Source organism: Nothobranchius furzeri, chromosome 9 (genome assembly GCF_043380555.1).
Source record: "Nothobranchius furzeri strain GRZ-AD chromosome 9, NfurGRZ-RIMD1, whole genome shotgun sequence".
Classification (NCBI taxonomy): domain Eukaryota; kingdom Metazoa; phylum Chordata; class Actinopteri; order Cyprinodontiformes; family Nothobranchiidae; genus Nothobranchius; species Nothobranchius furzeri.
This window is the reverse complement of record NC_091749.1, coordinates 67,744,108-67,764,474: the sequence shown is the minus strand read 5'-3', so window position 1 is coordinate 67,764,474 and position 20,367 is coordinate 67,744,108. Positions and strand designations below refer to the sequence as shown.

The 20,367-nt window shown below is 44.4% G+C and overlaps 1 protein-coding gene across 1 annotated transcript; it reads left to right on the top strand.

Annotated features, from left to right (window-relative positions):
- The first annotated feature begins 545 nt into the window (after window positions 1-545).
- On the top strand, window positions 546-20,160 carry LOC107381558 (USP6 N-terminal-like protein). Its single transcript, XM_015953304.3, has 14 exons — window positions 546-1,253; window positions 7,685-7,758; window positions 12,150-12,235; window positions 12,333-12,372; window positions 12,735-12,815; window positions 14,948-15,055; window positions 15,186-15,295; window positions 16,173-16,221; window positions 16,598-16,718; window positions 16,819-16,913; window positions 16,994-17,059; window positions 18,174-18,273; window positions 19,322-19,474; window positions 19,553-20,160. The coding sequence occupies exons 2-14, from the start codon at window positions 7,693-7,695 to the stop codon at window positions 20,158-20,160; spliced, it is 1,683 nt and encodes a 560-aa protein (XP_015808790.3). The 5' UTR covers window positions 546-1,253; window positions 7,685-7,692.
- Window positions 20,161-20,367: the final 207 nt, after the last annotated feature.

Sequence of the window (20,367 nt, the reverse complement as noted above, 5' to 3'; positions counted from 1 at the left end):
ATGTGCAACGAGGATTTTACCACAAGACCTCAGCTCAGAGTCAACACCTTACTCAGAGGGATGGTTGATGAGTTCAAACACGAAGCTGGAAAAAAAAAAGCCAAGCAACAAGCTTAAAAAAAAGGTATAAATAATGGGAGAAAATATTAAGAGCTCTAACTTTCTGTTGTATTATTAGATAGTAAATCATGTGAACGATTAGTTGTGCTAGATTAGATTATAGTGTTTTATTTTTGTTTGATGAAAATTGTGAATTTAACTGAAATCACAATTTCTGCTAAATTGCATTAGTCTTTTTCTCTAAAGTCGTTCAGCCCTATTTCCTTTGCTCACACAGTGATGTCATTATTTGCTGGATGTTTTCCAAAGACTGTTAAAATGTAATTAAAATTTAGTTTGAAATGATTTCTGATAAATCTGTAAATCTGAGTTTGATGTAACAAAAAGAAAAAAAAGCATCAGAATCAGTTATGCTGAGTCAGCTGTTTCATGAACCTGAGAGCTGCAGGTCCAAAAGCTCGGTTCTGTGGTGGTAGGATTCTGTCCTTGAATGTTTTAAACGGGTATCTTTGTTCTCACTGAGCTTTATCAAGTCGAAGAGCTCTACCTGGAGACCCGGCCCCTGGTCCTGGTCCTCATGGAAGGTGTGGGGATCAGGTTGGAGCTGCATATTTATTGGCTTAGCGTTCATGTTTGATGTTTTAGTGCGTTACAAGGATGAATGGCCTATAAACCCTGAACAATGATGTAATGATTTGGAAACTCTGAAAAATGAAACGCAGTTGTCTTTTTTCCCCCTTGGTCCTATTTATTTGCATACTTTTATTGACTTATTTTACTTAAACTAGTTTTATGTTAATTATATTATTTTATACGTTAATGCGGTTAATTTATGTTTTACACCCATCCTCCTGCAACGCCGGGTCTGACCGGTAGGTGGCAGCAGAGTGCCGGACGTCGGTACCGGGTCCGGGACTGTAGCCTCTCCTGGAGGTTCTGCACCTTTAAGACTGGGTCGTTACGGCTAAGATTGGACCGTCGGTGCCACGCTGCGGCGCCTGCTCACTAGATGTTCGGGTCCTGGGGCTCCTGTCGGCTCCACGACTGTGACTCCGCCGCCTCTCGATCACCGATGAGCGGGAGGCTTTTGTTTTCTGCCCCGTTCCGTTCGAGCAGCTCTTTTACCGGAGAATGATCAGGAGAACCGGGACTGGTACTGCACGGACAGCGCAGAGAAGCACCGGAGAAACACGGTAACGTTCATCCATCCCTCCTTTTGTCATTTTATTGTAGTGAAGCTCCCATCATCACGACGAGGCTGCGGCTTCGTTTGCTACCGGATAACCGGTCCGTTTATCCAGGTCCGAGTCTCCCGAGACTCCTCGGTACCGTGAACAGATTCCACATCCTTCTGTACCGTCACCGCCCGGTTCTGTCGGTTGGAGGCCCGTGATGCTCTCAGCAGCAGCTGTTCGAACATCTGGTCCAAAATGGATCCAGAATCAGCATCTTTGTTCCGTTAAGGCGCAGAAACACGATCAGAACCGGGAGACCGAGAAGGTCCAGACTCCTCCAATCCCAGAGGTGTAAACAACACCTAACAGCCAATCAGACGAAGCCTTTTATACAAATAACAACAGTACATTCACTTGAATGGGATTTAGTTGGCAGAATTAAACCTGATAAGCAGATTATTTCTGAACTGATTTAGACTCAAAGTGAGTAAAGTTAATTTCTCATTTGCTTTAAAATATTTAACTTTCATTAAATACTATTTAAATATGTCCAATTGGAATCCCATTAAGTGAAAACATTTCAGTAAATAAAATAAAAAACAATTGAATTCAACTACTTCCTGTTTCCTATAAACAGTTTTTTCCCTCAAATCTTCATCGTTGTCTTCCTCCGCTCAGAGGCGGAGCTGGCCTAAATGGCGCCCTGTGCGAGATCCCCCTGTGACGCCCCCCATTCCATAATCAGCATTCCATAATTTCGGGCCTGCTACCGAAAATGCCCCGTCTCCTCTTGTTTTGAGCCTAGTTGCGGGGACTAGAAGCATATCCCAACTAGGGAGCTCCAGACCGTCCTCTCCCCGGCCTTCTCCACCAGCTCCTCCGGCAGGACCCCAAGGCGTTCCCAGACCAGATTGGAGATGTAACCTCTCCAACGTGTCCTGGGTCGACCCGGGGGCCTCCTGCCGGCAGGACATGCCCGAAACACCTCCCCAGGGAGGCGTCCTGGAGGCATCCTGACCAGATGCCCAAACCACCTCAACTGACTCCTTTTGATCCGGAGGAGCAGCGGTTCTACTCCGAGTCCCTCCCAAATGTCCGAGCTCCTCACCCTATCTAAGGCTGAGCCCGGCCACCCTACGGAGGAAACTCATTTTGGCCGCTTGTATCCGCGATCTCGTTCTTTCGGTCATTACCCAAAGCTCATGACCATAGGTGAGGATTGGGACGTAGATCGACCGGTAAATCGAGAGCCTGGCTTTCTGGCTCAGCTCCCTCTTCACCACGACAGATCGACTCAGCGTCCGCATCACTGCAGACGCCGAACCAATACCGCCTGTCGATCTCCCGATCCCTCCTACCCTCACTCGTGAACAAGCCCCCGAGATACTTAAACTCCTCCACTTGAGGTAGGACCCTCTCCCGACCCGGAGTTGGCAAGCCACCCTTAAATCCCTCAAATCAGTTTCAATAAAATGTAAAATCGTTCCAATTCAGTCTGAAGTTTTCATTTCAGCTTTCGATTCTCTTCAAGAAACATTTATATTTCCACACAGTCCAACTTGGAGGCCGGCCGATGTGTTTTTTTTAAGGCCAATACCAATTTTTAAAGATTTTTGTTGCCGATAATCGATATCTAAAGCTGATTATTAAGGCTGATATATTTACATTTTAGCAGCACGTTGGTTGTGAAAGACAACTGAACACTCACAGTGTGCAATATAAATTACATAAGTTAATAAATCCCTTACTATTTATTGAAACAAACCCAAAACATAAACAAAAGCAGTGTGTTGGGGTTCTTCTGGTCCTTTCTTCAGTCTAGTAGTAGATTTTTTTGATCAATAATTTCGGCCGATATAGATAAAACTGAATATATCGGTCGGTCTCTAGTCCAACTCATTCCAGTTTATTACGTAGTTACACTAAATTTATACTACAGCCATCACATTGTTTCTGTTTCACCTTTTTTTTAATTCAGCTTAATTAGTTAGGGTCCACATCAATTAAACCATGTTTTAATTTAGCTGATTTGTTTAAAACATTGATGAAAACCTTAAATCTGTTTAATAGTTTCTAAGTAAACAGTTTGCTTAACCATGGACGTAATTTTCACTTTAGAAGTGTGTGTGTGTGTGTGTGTGGGGGGGGGGGGGGGATATTTACAGTATGCTCTAATTGGAAACAGGCTTCAACACAAACAGTTGTTTTCCACTTGGTCCTAGAGCTCAGCAGTGTCAATTTAATATAGCGTAATATTGTTTTTAGATGGTCAGACCTCCCCAGGGCGACTGTGGCTACAAGTAGCTTACCATCACTAGCAGTGTGTGAATGTGAGAGTGTGTGAAAGCGTCTTTGGGTGTCTTGAAAAGCGCTATATAAGTTCAATGCATTATTATTATCATTATTATTATTATTATTAAAAAGTGCAGGGGTCAAAACTTGACTTTGGAAAAAGTGGGGGGGGGGGCATGCCCCCCCTGTCCCCCCCCCCCCCCCAAATTACGTCCATGCGCTTAACTTAGGTGCACTTTTAGTCTTGCAATTAAACTCAAACTTGCATTTAATAAATGCTCAACGTCAAACAGATATAGTCCAGTTAGGTTTTCTTTGTTTTGTTTTTTTCGTGTCTCGGCTGTGAAGCAAACAGTATTCCTGTCTGAACGCTGGTGTCGAGCCGTACAGATGTATGCTCAGGTGGAGCCCGATACTAAAAACTTTATTGTCAGTGTTTTTGAATGCCTTTTAATTCTGACCAGACACGAAGACAGAGGTGAAGGGGGGGGGGGGGGGGGGGGGGGGGTCCACAAAAATAAACAATCAATGATGAGCAAGAGTCTGCTTCTAGACCTGCAGAAAGAGAAAAACAACACACAACAATACAACTGGAGCAAACTCACTGCGTCAACCTGATGAGGAAATATAAAATCAACTTTGTTTAACTGAACAACCACGCGATAATAAACCACAGTGCATTTAGTGCCAACCACAGCCTTAAGACGCGTGTTGAAAATGCCCAAGTCCATACTTATGAGAGCACCATGTGAGCACCTGTGTGTGTACACGCGCTTGTACAGTCACACACTCCCTCCCTCATGCTCACACACACACACACAACCTAAGACTTACAAAAATGAATGCTAGACACCCACTCATGCACCCCCACACACACCCTATTCACGCTGGTCCTGGTACTGCTGCACAAAGCGTTCAAGCGTCACCGGTTCCCAGAGTTAGCTCCTTTCTGCTGGGGTGACGCTGAGCAAAGCCCCCCCCCCCCCACACACACACACCAGACAGCTAGCTCCCCCTCCTTGCCTGCAGCCCCAGGAAACACAGCGACAACAGAGGTGTGCTAAGAGGACCAATTAAGTTTCCACTTGTTTCAGGGTGGGTTTTATTTAAAACAAACCAAAAAGGAATCCAGTCCACATCTAACCAAGTTTAGTCCAATAAACAGCACAGATAGACTCAGTCTGAATCAGTCCAAGTCAGTTTCATTCCAATTCATTCCAAGTACAGATATATGATTATTACATTCGCTCATTAATAAAACACAGTTCAAATCTATTTCTATTTATAATTATGAAGCCAATTCAGATTTGGTTCTGTCCAAAAACACTGAGCAGTCCAGTTCAGTCGCCAGAAAAAAAGTTACAAGTGGGACTTTGACCCAAAAACCTGTTTATTATTGTTGTCGTTGTTGTTATTATTATTGTTATTGTTGTCATTATTATTACTGATAAAGAAACAAGTTTCAGACTTGATAGTTTCTACTTTTAACAAACATCTTATTCAATTTTCTGATGTTTGTTAAATACATTTCTCCAGATTTAGTTCATCTTGACGACAAACCCAGAACCAAGCGAAGGAGCGATCCGGTTCCCAGTCTGGGCCTCCAACCAGAACCCGTCTGTGATTTTTTATTGTGACCACACGCAGCCGTCGTCGCCGCCGTACGCTTCAGATGAGAGCTGGTATTTACAGCTTCTGTTATACAGCCTAAACCCCTGGTTCTGTCTGGGTTCTGGTGCTGTCAGGTTCTGGTTCTGTCTGGGTTCTGGTTCTGTCTGGGTTCTGGTCCTGTCGGGTTCTGGTTCTGTCTGGGTTCTGGTGCTGTCAGGGTTCTGGTTCTGTCGGGTTCTGGTGCTGTCTGGGTTCTGGTGCTGTCGGGTTCTGGTGCTGTCAGATTCTGGTTCTGTCTGGGTTCTGGTGCTGTCTGGGTTCTGGTACTGTCGGGTTCTGGTTCTGTCTGGGTTCTGGTGCTGTCGGGTTCTGGTGCTGTCAGATTCTGGTTCTGTCTGGGTTCTGGTGCTGTCGGGGTTCTGGTTCTGTCGGGGTTCAGGTGCTGTCGGGGTTCTGGTGCTGTCGGGGTTCTGGTTCTGTCTGGGTTCTGGTTCTGTCGGGGTTCTGGTGCTGTCGGGTTTCTGGTGCTGCTGGGTTCTGGTTCTGTCGGGGTTCTGGTTCCTTAATCAGAAACATTAAGTTTCAACATTGTAATAAAACACAGACCAGATCCAGGTTCTGGTCCATAAATCCATCCCAGAGGTCCAGTTATAGTGAAGAGGTACCGGTTCTGGACCGAATCCTCCCGCTGATCTTTTCTGTTAGTGAACTCCAGGAAGTCGCCTAAAAACCAGCCTGATCCTGAACTCTGGAGCTGGATTTATTCCTCAGTTTGGGAATGCAACCTGGCCCTGAAACATTCCAAACTCCAAACTTTTTCCTGACCTCGCTCTCCTCTCCAGCTCCTCCTGGAGGATCCCTACGCATTCCTAGACCAGACAGGATACACAATGTCCCCAGAGAGTTCTTGGTCGCCATCAGGATCTCCTCCCTGTGCTCAGAACATCTCCAGAGGAAGACACCCTCAGAGAGTGACTCAAAGACCTGACCATCATGATACTTCAGGGGAAGACCAGGAGGCCCTCCGACATGCATTCCTGGGAGGAGACCTTACTGAGAAGAACACAGTGGTCTTGGCTCAGCCACAAGAAGCCAGCTCTGGTTCTGATCCCTGGAATCTTGATCTGGTTTTAGGAGTTTTATAAAGGTTTTCAAGGTCCCAACAAACTACGGTAATGTTAATGTAAAAGCAGAAGGTCTTGTGGGTCCTCACAGCTCTGTTGGGTTTGGTTACTGATGTGGGATCACTCACCATGTCCTTTCACTTTGGAGATGTTCCTAATCCAGAGGTTTACTGGCCTGTGTCTCTAGTAGATGCACATTAAGTGGGATTAATGTTTGTGGATAACGCTTGTGGATCAGCACCTCCAAATCCATGGTTCTCGACCGGGAAAGGGTGGCTTGCCAACTCCGGGTCGGGGGAGAGGTCCTACCTCAAGTGGAGGAGTTTAAGTATCTCGGGGTCTTGTTCACGAGTGAGGGTAGGAGGGATCGGGAGATCGACAGGCGGATTGGTTCGGCGTCTGCAGTGATGCGGATGCTGAGCCGATCTGTCGTGGTGAAGAGGGAGCTGAGCCAGAAAGCCAGGCTCTCGATTTACCGGTCGATCTACGTCCCAATCCTCACCTATGGTCATGAGCTTTGGGTAATGACCGAAAGAACGAGATCGCGGATACAAGCGGCCGAAATGAGTTTCCTCCGTAGGGTGGCCGGACTCAGCCTTAGAGATAGGGTGAGGAGCTCGGACATTCGGGAGGGACTCGGAGTAGAACCGCTGCTCCTCTGGATCGAAAGGAGTCAGTTGAGGTGGTTTGGGCATCTGGTCAGGATGCCTCCTGGACGCCTCCCTGGGGAGGTGTTTCGGGCATGTCCTGCCGGCAGGAGGCCCCCGGGTCGACCCAGGACACGTTGGAGAGGTTACATCTCCAATCGGGTCCGGGAACGCCTCGGGGTCCTGCCGGAGGAGCTGGTGGAGGTGGCCGGGTGTCTGGAGCTCCCTAGTTGGGATGCTGCCCCCGCGACCCGGATAAGCGGAGGAAGACAACGACGACGGATAACGCTCCCAGGCTCCTGCTCCAGTTGGGATCCAGTTTATTGTTGTAAAAGGATGACGTCATAGACCATCAGGTCACAGCTTGGCTCAGAAGATTCCTGTGCTCGTTATTCCAGTGGGAGGAGCCCGTGGGTCAGACCCAGAACTTACTGGAGGGATCAAATGCCTTGGCCTGGACCTGGGCATGCCTTAAGATCCTCCTGGAGGTTCTGGAGAATCACTGTGGAGTGGGAGTTCTGGGCTTCCCTTCCGGACCGGTTACCCGGATGACCAACACTTAAAAATGTGCTGCTGTGAATTATGGGTAAACCCCTCCATTCGGGTCTTGAGCTTTTAACTTCCACGTAGCTACCCATCCCGTCCACTCTGGTTTTCCGTGATAGATTTAGGTGTTTTCACTCATTCTGGAGTCGCCCACGTCCATCAGCTGTGTTCTGAGTCATCTTCACTCGTTCTCCGGCTCACCAGTGTTCCTCTCTCCTCCTCTCCCCAGATATTGACATGAAGAAAGACATCGAGACGCTAATAGCAGAGGAACGTTCAGAAATCATCCTGAAATATGCAACGGTGAGTCTGGTGTGTTCAGGTCCTCCGAGTGTGTTCGTGATGTGTGACGGCTCGTTCTCGTGTGGAAAGGCAGCAGAGTCACAGAAATGGATGGAAACTTGAATTCAGACACGGTCCGAGCTGCATGTGTAGCTGTGTGTGTAGGTGGGAGGCTGTGTGTGTGTGTGTGTGTGTGTGTGTGCATTAATAACCCGTTGTGTAACAGTATGTTTGTGCCTTTTGGAGGTGATGGAAGAATAAAAAGCTCAGAAAACAGGCAACATTTAAAACCAAACTGATGGTTTTAAAATCTGAACTAGGGGTAGAACGATGCATCTGGCTGAAAATGACCAATTTTATATATGTCGGCATTGGCTGATACAACTATTTAGTTAAGTTAAAGTCAGGCACATCCCCGGGAAGCCCGGTGCTGCGTAATTTAATTTTACATGTATATTTACGTTCTTTGAATAATGTCTACATAAATCAATTCAATTCAAGTTTATTTATAAAGCGCCAAATCACGACAAGAGTCGTCTCAAGGCACTTCACATAATAAACATTCCAATTCACAGTTCATTAAGCCAATCAGAAATAATGTTTCCTATATAAGGAACCCAGCAAATTGCATCAAGTCACTGACTAGTGTCAGTGACTATACAGCAATCCTCATCCTAAGCAAGCATGCAGTGATAGTGGAGAGGAAAACTCCCTTTTAACAGGAAGAAACCTCCAAAGAATCCTGGCTCAGTGTAAGCAGCCATCCTCCACGACTCACTGGGGATCAAACATAACAAATGCTGTACAAATAATTTCAACCAAAGTTTCCTTTTATTTACAAGTTTTGGACATTTAAAAGTCAACGTCACCGATAAAACCTTTTTTAACGGTCATTTCTGATTTTAACGGGTCACTCTGAGGTTTTCATGCAGGCTGAACATGAAAATAGTCTCCTACACCTATCTCCTGCATCAGGTTCTGATAGAAACTAGACAGTAGAACTCTAGGATTGGAAAAGCCTGACAGATCTACGTCACGCTGTCACTCAACATTCATGGACTCATCCATCTTGACTCGTGATGGAGAAGGCTGTTGTTGGTTTAGCGTCCAAGAAACAGCAGAGGACATCTTGGCTAGTAGAAGCTAACAGTTAGCATTAGCAACTCCACCACACAGCAGAACTCCTCCAGGCTTGTGGTTATTTGTGGAGATAAAACATCAGCGTTGCAGAGAAAACAGAGTCGGTGGTAGAGTCGAGTTGCTGTTAGCCAATCAGAGGAGAGATGTCCAAATATCAGGAAATAAGAAACCAAATCCTGCCGTGTTCTGCTTCTCTCTCCTCCACCTGAACTCTTCGTACTCAGACAGGTGCACCAGAGCTTTTTTCCCCAGAGAGAGGCTTTTGAAGGCATTAATTCCTACAAGAAACCACCGCACATGTAGTAAAAACTTGAGTAAAGTTGACCTTTAATACTTGTGAAGTTGATTGTATTTAGATGCCTGATGTTAACACTGAGCTGTGCACAAATATAAGATAAAACAGTTGGTTAAAGTTAAAGTTCAAAACCGGATTTGTGATGTTATTAGTAACATTTTAGCAGGAAAATTAGCTTTGCCAACCGTGTCCTTTATGTCTGTATCAGCGATATAAAAACCAAATACCTGCAATCTGAACTACACAAGATTCTTTTGTTTTGATTTTCATCCTAAACCATTTATTTTGATCCCAATTTATCCATATTTGAGACACACATCGAATGTTGGGTTCCATGATTTCCTATTTTTCACGTTCCTCCTGTTATCAGTTCTTGTTCCTCTAAACCCCCCCCCCAGCCACTAATAAAAAGAAGAGTTATAAAACAAGCTGAATTTCACAACGATGATTTAGCTTAGAGCTGTGTTCTGATTGGCTGCTGGTCAAACCAGGTGCTGGTGTTGTACCTCCGCTCCTCCTCCCCTCTGAGGGTCAGTTTCCTCTGAGCGTAAACACATTTCTAGGATAGAAATTCACAATTCTGATCTTTCTGACTGAATCTGATTCTGATGAGTTTCGGGCAGATTTCGCTTTTCTGTTTTGGTGTTCTGTTAAACCTGGTTTCTGTTTCCACACCTGGTACGTATGAAGCCATTTCCACTTCTGAGTCTGTTGGTTCTGGGTTCTTTGTTCAGAACAACAACAGCATCATTGTTCAGGTTTTACACAACAGCGTTTGTTTTCGTTAAAACTCATTTTTACTGCCTGGGTCAGATCTCTGGGGAAAAAATGATTTTACATCAGTGAGAGGTTTACCTGCTCAAATAAAGGATAAAGCAACGATTATTTATATTATTAAAAATAGCAGGGAAACCGCTAAAGGAACAAGCTGCTGGTATGTGTTTAACATACGTATATATGTGTGTAACATATTCAATTCAATTCAATTCAAAAATACTTTATTAATCCCAGAGGGAAATTGATTGCTGTAGTAGCTCAGAATAATAATAATAATAATCAAGTCATCAAAGAGTTGTTGTATATTACAATGGCTGTTGGCAGGAAGGATCTCCAGTAGCGGTCAGTGTTGCAGCGAAACTGAAGAAGCCTCTGACTGAAGACACTCTTCCGTTGTCGGACAGTCTTGTGAAGAGAATGCTCAGGGTTGTCCATCATTTTCTTGATTCTCTGGAGAATCCTTCTTTGCATTATCTCCTCCAGCGGTTCCACAGTCGTCCCCAGAACAGAACCAGCCTTTTTTATTAGGCTGTTGAGTCTTTTCAGTTCCCTGCTTCTGATGCTGCTACCCCAACAGACGATGGCTGAAGAGATTACACTCTCAACAACAGACTTGTAGAAGATCTGCAGCATCTTGCTACAGACATTGAAGGACCTAAGCGTCCTCATGAAGTGCAGTCTGCTGTGTCCTTTCTTGTAAACGGCTTCGCTGTTCTTTCTCCAGTCCAGTCTGTTGTCCAGGTGAACTTCAAGGTATATAGGTAATGTGTGGGTAGTATTTGTAATGTGTGCTTTTTCCTTTATTTCTATTGCTTTTAGGTTGGTTTTTATCTATTTTTATTGACTGTTTTAAACTATTTTAAATGGTTCTTTTATGACTGCTTGTGCAGTACTTTGGTCAGCTCACATGCTGTATTTAAATGTGCTACATAAAAATGGTTTGGTATGTGTAACATAGGTAATGTGTGCAATGTGTGTTACCTGTGGGTAGTTTGTAACATGTGTGAGTTATTATTTGAAACTTGTACATAGATTTTTTTTCTGCAAGCTACAAACTGAAAGTTACATGTTACAAACCGAAAGTTACATGTTACAAACTGAAAGCTCCATGTTGCAAACCGAAAGTTCCATGTTGCTAACCGAAAGTTACATGTTACAAACTGAAAGTTCCATGTTGCTAACCGAAAGTTACATGTTGCTAACCGAAAGTTACATGTTGCAAACCGAAAGTTACAAGTTACAAACCGAAAGTTACAATTACAAACTGAAAGTTACAAGTTACAAACCGAACGTTACAAGTTACAAACCGAAAGTTACAAGTTACAAACCGAACGTTACAAGTTACAAACCAAAAGTTACAAGTTACAAACCAAAAGTTACAAGTTACAAACCGAAAGTTACTGTTGCAAACCAAAAGTTACAAGTTACAAACCGAAAGTTACATGTTACAAACCGAAAGTTCCATGTTGCAAACCGAAAGTTACAAGTTACAAACCGAACGTTACAAGTTACAAACCGAAAGTTACAAGTTACAAACCGAAAGTTACAAGTAACAAACCAAACGTTACAAGTTACAAACTGAAAGTTACAAGTTACTAACCGAGCGTTACAAGTTACAAACCGAAAGTTACAAGTTACAATACAATAATTTCATGCAACAAAAGGAAAGTTACAGTTACAAAACATGATACAAGTTACATGTAATAAAGTCCTGATTCTAGCGCCATAGTAAAGTGTCTGTAACATGTGATAAGTGTAAAAATGTGTAACGTGTGTGTAACGTGTGCGTTATGTGTTTAACAAATGTGTTCATGCATATTTACTGACTTTCTTGTATTTATTGTTTATTAAATAATTAATTAGTTGGACATATAATACACTAACTTTAAATATAATCTGAAACTTTGTATTCCTTAATATAATTATTTTGTTTTCTTTTGGTAAACTAAGCTGAGCTTCATCTCAGAATGCATTTTCTTCATCGTCAAGCTCATTTACTTTCCTCTTGTTCTGTTTTTATAAATATATTATTCTGTTGTTCATGAGTTGTTTTAGAATCGGATTAGACGACTGATCTGATCTGTTGTTCTGTCCTGTCAGATTTCCACGATTGTTCCCTTTTCCCAGACTGATCCGACATGTCTCCGTGTCATTTTCTCTTCACGTCCGTCTGAATAAATCAGTGTTTTTGTGACTTTAGGGCCGACAGGGAGGAGTGGACATCGACCCCTGGGAGGATGCTGATTACAGCGTCTATAAATCCATCGACCGCTTCGGCTTCATGCAGTGAGTCCGTCCTGTTTCTGTAAATCTTTCCCACCAGCTGGTGGCGCTGCGGTGTTGGCTGTTGTTTAATACCTGATGGTTTATTTTTGTTCTGCAGTGAGAACGAGCTGCCGGCGCCAACGGTACACGAGGAGAAGGTAAGAAGTGTTTCTGATCACCAGGAACCTCGTGAACAAAGACTTGCGGGACATAAAACTTTACAAAGGCTCAAATCGATAAAAATACATTTGCAGAAATAAATCTAGATGTGTCCAACAAAGCAGGAGATTAGTGACATTAGTACTCTAAACACAGAGATACCGAGGAAGGATTAGAAAGCTCTGAAACTGTACCTTAGCCAGCAAAACACAAGTAATCAAGACAAGGTTATGGTGGTGGAACATCATGGGAGTTATCAATCATTTACGTGCCATAGCCAGTCTGTTTCCAACCATGTTGTTCATGCATCACGCCATGAACCCCATGGTTGAGTCTCACCTGAACGTTTTGTTCTTCACAGCAGAAGCAGCTGGAGGTCGAGCGAGCGGAGAAATGGTTAAAGATGGCGAACAAGTGGTGGAAATACAGGAACAGCAACAAGGTAAGGTCATCATCATGCTGGGGCGACGGTGGCACAGGAGTTAAGTGCTCGCCCCGTAATCAGAAGGTTGCAGGTTCGAGCCCCGCTCACTCTGTCGCTGTCGTTGTGTCCTTGGGCAAGACATTTAACCCATGTTGCCTGTTGGTGGTGGTTGGAGGGACCGGTGGCGCCAGCGCTCGGCAGCCTCGTCTCTGTCAGTGCGTCCTAGGGCAGCTGTGGCTACATCGTAGCTCATCCCCACCAGTGTGTGAATGTGTGAATGACTGGCTATGTTGTAAAGCGCCTTGGGGGGTTCCAGGACTCTAGAAGGTGCTATATCAAATACAGGCCATTTACCATTTACCATCATCAGCCTCCAGCTGTAGACAAAGACCATCTCAGGCTGATACACGATGGAGCTGCTGACACATCAAATCTTTAACTCACGGACTCAGAGACCTGTTTGCTGATATTGATAAGCTGTGACGGCATGGACACTTTTCCCAGAGTCAGTTTGTGTCCTTGCACTTTTTTACCATCTGAAATAAATAGTTGAGCACTAGGACCAAGCAGAAAACAACCGTCCATAAGCTCATCTGTTGGCTCTAGGGATGGGTACCTTTGACATTTGAATTGATTCGGTACTAATTCCCGGTACCTAGGAATCAATACCGGTACTTAACGGTACCAATTTTAGATACTTTTGAGAGTTTAATATTTTAATTCTCTTTGACAATTAAATACATATTTTTCTCAATATATAACCATATTTGGTAAATATCACGATAAATAACATACAACTGTTTGTATTTTAACATCGTCCTTGTAGTTTTTTCATTTGATTTTTCCTACTGGGAAGTTAGAATTTCCGAGGAGAAAGCGAACACACCATTAGCTGATAACAATGGTGGCAATGGAAGCTAATTTATCAAGCTAACGTTGTCTTAAACAGTTTATTTAGCTGCTGGAGCAGATTTAAACGATGATGCCTCACACTTAGATCGTTGTCGCTGGTTTCATCTTCACCCAATCACCCGTCGCATTTAGTAAAGTGAAGCCAAACTTTAGAGCGCGTTCATGTTCTTCTAGTTGGAAATTCGGAGTTCCGAGGAGAAAGCGAACGCACCATTAGCGGAACAGAAGCTAACATATCAAGCTAACGTTATATTAAACATTTTATTTACCTACCAGAGCAGATTAAGATGAGGATGTCTCACTTAGATTGTTGTCGCTGGTTTCATCATCACCCAGTTACCCATCACATTTAGTGAAGTGGATCGGCTCTGCCGATACATGCTAACATGTGGGCGTGTGATTGGCCGTTCCTGCCACCTGTGTACTTGACGGTTTTGCATTCCTGACTGCATAAAAGAGCCTCTAGGCTGTAGTTTAAACATGTTTTTTGTATACTTACTGTACAGACGACCCCCCCCCCCCCCTTCCCCAGTCCTCATGCCGGGTTGTGTCCCCCCACTTCTAAATTCAAAACTACGTCCATGTGTAGCGGCCATCTTTAATTGGACTGGCTCCAGACATTAACTCATTCGCTGCCAGCGTTTCTCACCGTTTTTACAGTTTTTTAAGAGTGACAGAACGTTGCGCGCTAGGATGACGTCGACGCCAAAACAAACCAAAACAAAGCGGAGACTCACCTCTTACATCAGGAAGAATCCATGCGTTTCGAGTGTTATCCGTTCTTTCATAATCCGTTGTTGAATTGTGATCGGCAGAAGCTTTTCCGGTTCACGCCTCACTTTTTTTTACAGCAGCGACCCAAAACGATCTCCTAACACATGGGTGTTCTGCTTCCTGATCACGTGACGTGTGACGTAAGCGGATGAAGATCGGCTTCAGGGCTGAGATGTTTGTTCTCTCGGTGCGGGGGCTCGTCCGACGCCCACACAGTAAAAACATGCAAATGATGACTTTAGTCGTCAATGGCAGTGAATGAGTTAATGAGTTTTAGATGTTCATGTGGCCTTCATTCAGGAGATGTTTAGCTAACAGTTAATAAATCCTAACCACTGATGACCTGAAGTCCAGACACACGTTCTTGTCTCATTTTGGACCAAAGATATTCCCTCCAGCTCGGTCGGATCTCACACAGAGTTTTTATTTCCCTCTCACTGGTTCTGTTGGGGTTCTGCTGTCAGATGGTGAAGCGGGTGTACAAGGGGATCCCCCTTCAGCTCCGGGGCCGGGCCTGGAGCCTGATGCTGGATGTGGAGCGGACCAAGAGTGAGAACGAGGGCAAATACGAGGTACAGAGTCATAACGGTCTGAGACGGTTTTCATGTATTTAAACAGAGGAAACCAGATCCTGGATGCGACTCTAAAGCTTTGTTTCAATCGCGTTTCTGCAGAAATGTCATTTCATTGTTTTTACATCAGAAAATGAAGGAGCAGGCTCGACTGTGCTCGTCGGAGATCAAACAGATCGACCTGGACATCAACAGGACCTTCAGGAACCACATCATGTTCATGGATCGCTTCGGGGTCAAGTGAGTTTCTGATTTTAGTCTGAATGGACCAACCTGTTTGATCTAGGACCGGTTCTAGTCTGTTTAGATTAGAAATGCTTTTGATGTTTAGGGAGACTGGATTTTGGCTTTTTGAATGCATTTATTTGGAGAACATTCAAAACTTTGATTTTCAATTTTGAACTCGTAAATACTCAAAACCAATGCTTTTGTACTGCCTCTAATGCCTCTGGATTAGCTAGAGGAAATAAACATTAGCATTAGCATCACTACAAACATGCGATGCTAAAACTGGATGTTTATCTAAACGGACACCATGCAGATCCTGACTTTATTTTGCTGTATGAGTCTGATTTTAAATATAACTGTGAGGGAAACTGATGCCAAACTGTGTCTCAATTCCAGAAAAGTAGAATAATTAAGTCAGGAAGTAATAAATGCGTGGACTAGTTTTATTGAAGTTAAATGTTTTAATGCTTATTTGTAAAATTTCTTTTACCATAGATAGTTGCCTGAACAGGCTCTGTTCAGAAATATGGAGTTTACGTCCTTCAGGACTGATGAGCTAACGGCTAGTCTGAGTTCTGGTTTTACATTTAGCTGCTGTTGAGTAGCCGTAGCACAAAAACAATGCTGATGTGGAGTCTCACTGATCGCTGGGACGTTTGGATCTGAGTCGTTTAACGATGACAGAAACTCTTTTGTCCTGGCTGCACTCAGACTAGCTGTTAGCTCATCAGTCCCGAAGGGTGTAAATTCTATTTCTCTGAACAGAGGCTGTTCAGGAAGCTCTCTATGGTGGGAAATGTTAATGACTTTTACACTTAATCACACAAAAAGTGGATTTAGTGTGAATAGTTAGTGGAAGTCTTCATCTTTCTGTGTTTGTGTTCCTCAGGCAGCAGTCCCTGTTCCACGTCCTCGCTGCGTATTCGGTTTACAACACCGTGAGTAGCCGTTTCTCCTCTTTAATACTGGCACGCTATCTAAATAAACAGATTTTTTTGCTGTAAATTATGAGGATGTGTTTTGGTTTTAGGGGAATTTCATTATTTATTTAATTATCTGCCGTTTTTAAATGTTAGATAAAATTTTCCCTGTTGGTTCTGTTCTGTCTCGGCCCAGTAAAACCAGCGAGTTAGCTGTTTTACTGCGTTTCACATGTTGGTGCTTTAATAACCCAGAGCCACACAGTTTGGTTGATTATCCAAACTCACACAGTTTGCTCCAGAACGAGATCCAGAACCGGGTTGGGCTGGATTTGAAGGTTCTGCAGCAGAGGAGACCGTTCTGATCAGATGCTTGTTGTTTCTTTGCCTGCAGGAGGTGAGTTACTGTCAGGGCATGAGTCAGATCGCCGCCCTGCTGCTCATGTACATGAATGAGGAAGACGCCTTCTGGGCTCTGTCTCAGCTGCTGACCAATGAGAAGCACGCCATGCATGGTGAGACGTCACGCAGAACCCACCAGAACAAGCCGGTCCTCCTGGTCGAGGGTCTGCCTCTGATTTGGACTCTTTGTTCTTTCCTCTCTCCCTCTTTAAGGTTTTTTTGTTCCAGGGTTTCCCAAACTTCACAGATTCCAAACACATCACGATCAGATCCTTTCCAAACTCCTCCCCCGGCTGAAGAAACATCTGGTGAGATCATGGTTACACAAGCGTTGCGTAAGAGAGAGAAGGAGTGATGGAGTTTATTCCGTGGTTTTGTCCGCCTGCAGGACCGGGAGCAGATGTCTGCAGGGATTTACTGCACCAAGTGGTTCATGCAGTGCTTCATCGACCGGGTGAGGAGTCGGGAATCTTCTGTGTTTTAGGTGCTTGAAGCAGCTTGTCGGAACTCATCCTGTCTGGAGACGAATCTCAGAACCAAAGAATTCACCCGGCAGCATCACAGTCGGCTCTTTGTTCATCAGACTTGGATCCAAACTAGCATCTAAAACGTTTTCAGATTAAAGGTTCTGTGATTTAAATATTTTTAAAACACACAAAATTCTTTCAATGGAGAATAAAAACTGCAAAACGCTATTATTATTATTATTATTATTATTAGTATTAGTATTAGTATTATTACTATTATATGTATGATTATTATGCACATTCATAATATTAATTATTATTATTCATAATAAGAATAATTATTATCATTAATACATATAATAATAATAATAATAATACATATAATAATAGTTGTTATAACAACAAAATGCTTAATAAATGCACTAATATATCATTAAATTATATTATTACTAAATTATTTATTGTGATTACAGCTTTCTTGCTTTGCTTGTTCCTCTAACAAATGTATTCATGTTTTAACTTGAATACCTTTAAATCATCGCCTTTTTAAACTGATGCTGTTACTAAAATCAGAGACGCTTCTGTCCCTAATCCCAGTCGGAGACGTTTAGGATTACGTTTCTGCTCAAACAATCTTGCCCCATTTTTTCAGCTACATCCAGACTACAGACCAAAAAAATTGGATGCAGCTGGTGGCATGTTCTCCTCATGCAAGCGTGGGTTCTCTCTGGGTATTGGGCAGATAATCCCCACAAAAGTACCTGTGTATACACATAAGAAGAGCGCCACCTACAGGAGCTCCGCTTTAAACCTGATTCATCAGAATAAAAAGCTGAAAGCACAAATGGACTTTTCCCAGAAACATTTGACTCATGAATGTAGATGATTTCAGCAGAAGTCCTGCTGAAACCTGAAAAGCTGTGATTAGCCTCCTCCGTGAGTACCCACAGTCCTGTGGTGGTGGTCTGGCAGGTTCTGGCCCCCGTCAGCACTTCTGAGCTCTGCTGGTTTCTCTGAGCCCTCTGAGGTCTGGGACAGAACCAGATAAACCTCCTGACTGGGAGCTGCAGCAGTGATGCCATGTGTTTGTGATTTCTCCAGACGCCCTTCACTCTGACGCTTCGGCTGTGGGACATCTTCATCCTGGAGGGAGAGCGTCTCCTCACCGCCATGTCCTACAGCATCCTGAAGATACACAGAAGTAAATATGACATCATTTTATCCTCATGCTGCGCCAAATCATGACTCCTTCAGAATGTTCCTTAAAGTATAAAGAAACTGTAAAATCCACTCTAGTGCTATTTATTCCCAGGAAAACATGAGAGAGGAGAGAGAGAGAGAGAGAGAGAGAGAGAGAGGGGGGGGGAGGGGGAGAGAGGGGGAGATGGGGAGGGAGAGAGAGAGAGAGGGGGGGGGGAGGGGGAGATGGGGAGGGAGAGAGAGAGAGAGGGGGGGGGGTAGATGGGGAGGGAGAGAGAGAGAGAGAGTGAGAGAGGGGGGGGGGAGAAGGGGAGATGGGGAGGGAGAGAGAGAGAGAGAAGGTTAGGAACATTGCAGCAACACACTGGGACTAGCCGTTAGCTTATCAGTCCTGAAGGATGTAAACGCTATTTCTCTTAACAGAGGCTGTTCAGGAAGATTGCTATTTTGGGCTTTTACACAGAACCGTTCTGACTGATCTGCAGAAAGTTCTGTTAGAGTTTTTGTTGACTTAAGTCTCAAACTTTCACCTCAAGTTCTTTCCATTAGCGTAAAAAATGTCGACCATAAACAATTAAAAGGCGTCTAAAAAAGGGGTCCTGGACCCCCAGAGGGATGAGTCAGTGCTCTGTCTGTATGAATCCGTCTGGTTTTCTAACCCTGCAGCTGGAATTTTATCAAACACCGTGAGTTGGGAAGTATGCAGCGACTTGGAAATCCAGAAAACCTGGAATGAAACGGATTAATGGGAGCGAGCAGCTTCCTGACACCACGTCTAAACAGAGTTACTGACATCTAGTGGTCAGTTTGAGGATGACGCCTTTCTAATTACAAAACTTTATCTTGAGGACAAACAAAACAATAAAACAGGTAAAGAACGAGTTAGCTTCATGTCTGATGCAATAACTAATAATCAGTTCAGTGAATGAATGTTTACATCTAAGTCTGAAGAGTCAGGAGCTGAAGGAGAATTAGACAGCAGGCCAGGAGTTCTCAGGGGGTTTCGTTTTATTTCCGTCGTTTAAAAAGCAGCGTGGGTTTTTGTTCAGAGCGTCTCCTGAAGATGTCCCTGGAGGATCTGAGGGAGTTTCTGCAGGAACGGATCGCTCAGACCTTCTTCCACAGTGATGATGTCGTCATCGAGCAGCTGCAGGCCTCCATGATGGAGCTACGGAAGATGAAGCTGGAGCTCCCTCCTCCTGGTACCCTGCTTCACTTTTGGGTTACAGTGTAACGGTTCTGTAGAACCATTATAAGAATCTTTTGTGGTTCTGTTTCAGGGAAAGCCGACGAGCTGCCTGGAAAACCGCTCGGCCAGGAGCTGCCTGTCCGGCTGAGTCCGGTCCAGTCCTCCAGAGGGAGACCGTCTTCACCTGGGAGTTTCCCCAGAGCCAGACTGAGCCTTCAAATCATCTCCCACCAACCGGACTCCATTTCTCCGGACCAGAGCCCGTCCAAGGACCCCAGGGACCTGGAAGCTGTGGAGGAGCAAGATGCCCCTCTACCGTCCCCAGATCCCATCATCGTCCACAGCCGGGTCCCGCTCACTCCAGACGGATCCCCGCTGACGGGGCCACCTCCTTACCAGCCACTGACGAGCCCAGAACCAGACCAGGACAAACCTCCACCTGACTTAGCTGATGACCCATCTGCTGACTCTCCCGGGATCGGGAATTGTGCTCATTCCTCCTGCAGAGTCTCACGGACCCTTTCAGCACCCTTGACTCAGGTGCTGGCGCCGGCTTCGGGTCTGGTTCAGTCAGAGAGTCTGACAGCTGTAGAGGTAGCCAGGGACCAGGACCCGGGTATAGAACCAGAGGTTCTGACTCAGCAGATGGACCAGCACCATTCCAGGAGTACGGAAACTCGGACTCCTACAGAGCCGTAATGAAAGTTCAGAAGATTCTTTGTTTGAAGTGAAGTTTAATTATTACAATAAGGAGCTTTCAGTCACATGTTTGTGTTCAAAATGTGTTTCAGCTCCGAACCGGTTTGGATGAAATGGACCCATTAGGTCCGTCTGAAGGATGAGAAGTTTTTATAGTGAAGGAGTGGAGTTATGAAGCTGGTCTCCTGCTGCTCTCCTCCTGATGGT

Bases quoted from the DNA above. Each gene is read 5' to 3' on its own strand.
- LOC107381558 (XM_015953304.3), top strand. From the start codon at position 7,693: ATGAAGAAAGACATCGAGACGCTAATAGCAGAGGAACGTTCAGAAATC. The intron at 12,236-12,332 runs GTGAGTCCGTCC...TTTGTTCTGCAG, and splicing joins GACCGCTTCGGCTTCATGCA to TGAGAACGAGCTGCCGGCGC. The intron at 15,056-15,185 runs GTACAGAGTCAT...TTTTTACATCAG, and splicing joins AGAACGAGGGCAAATACGAG to AAAATGAAGGAGCAGGCTCG.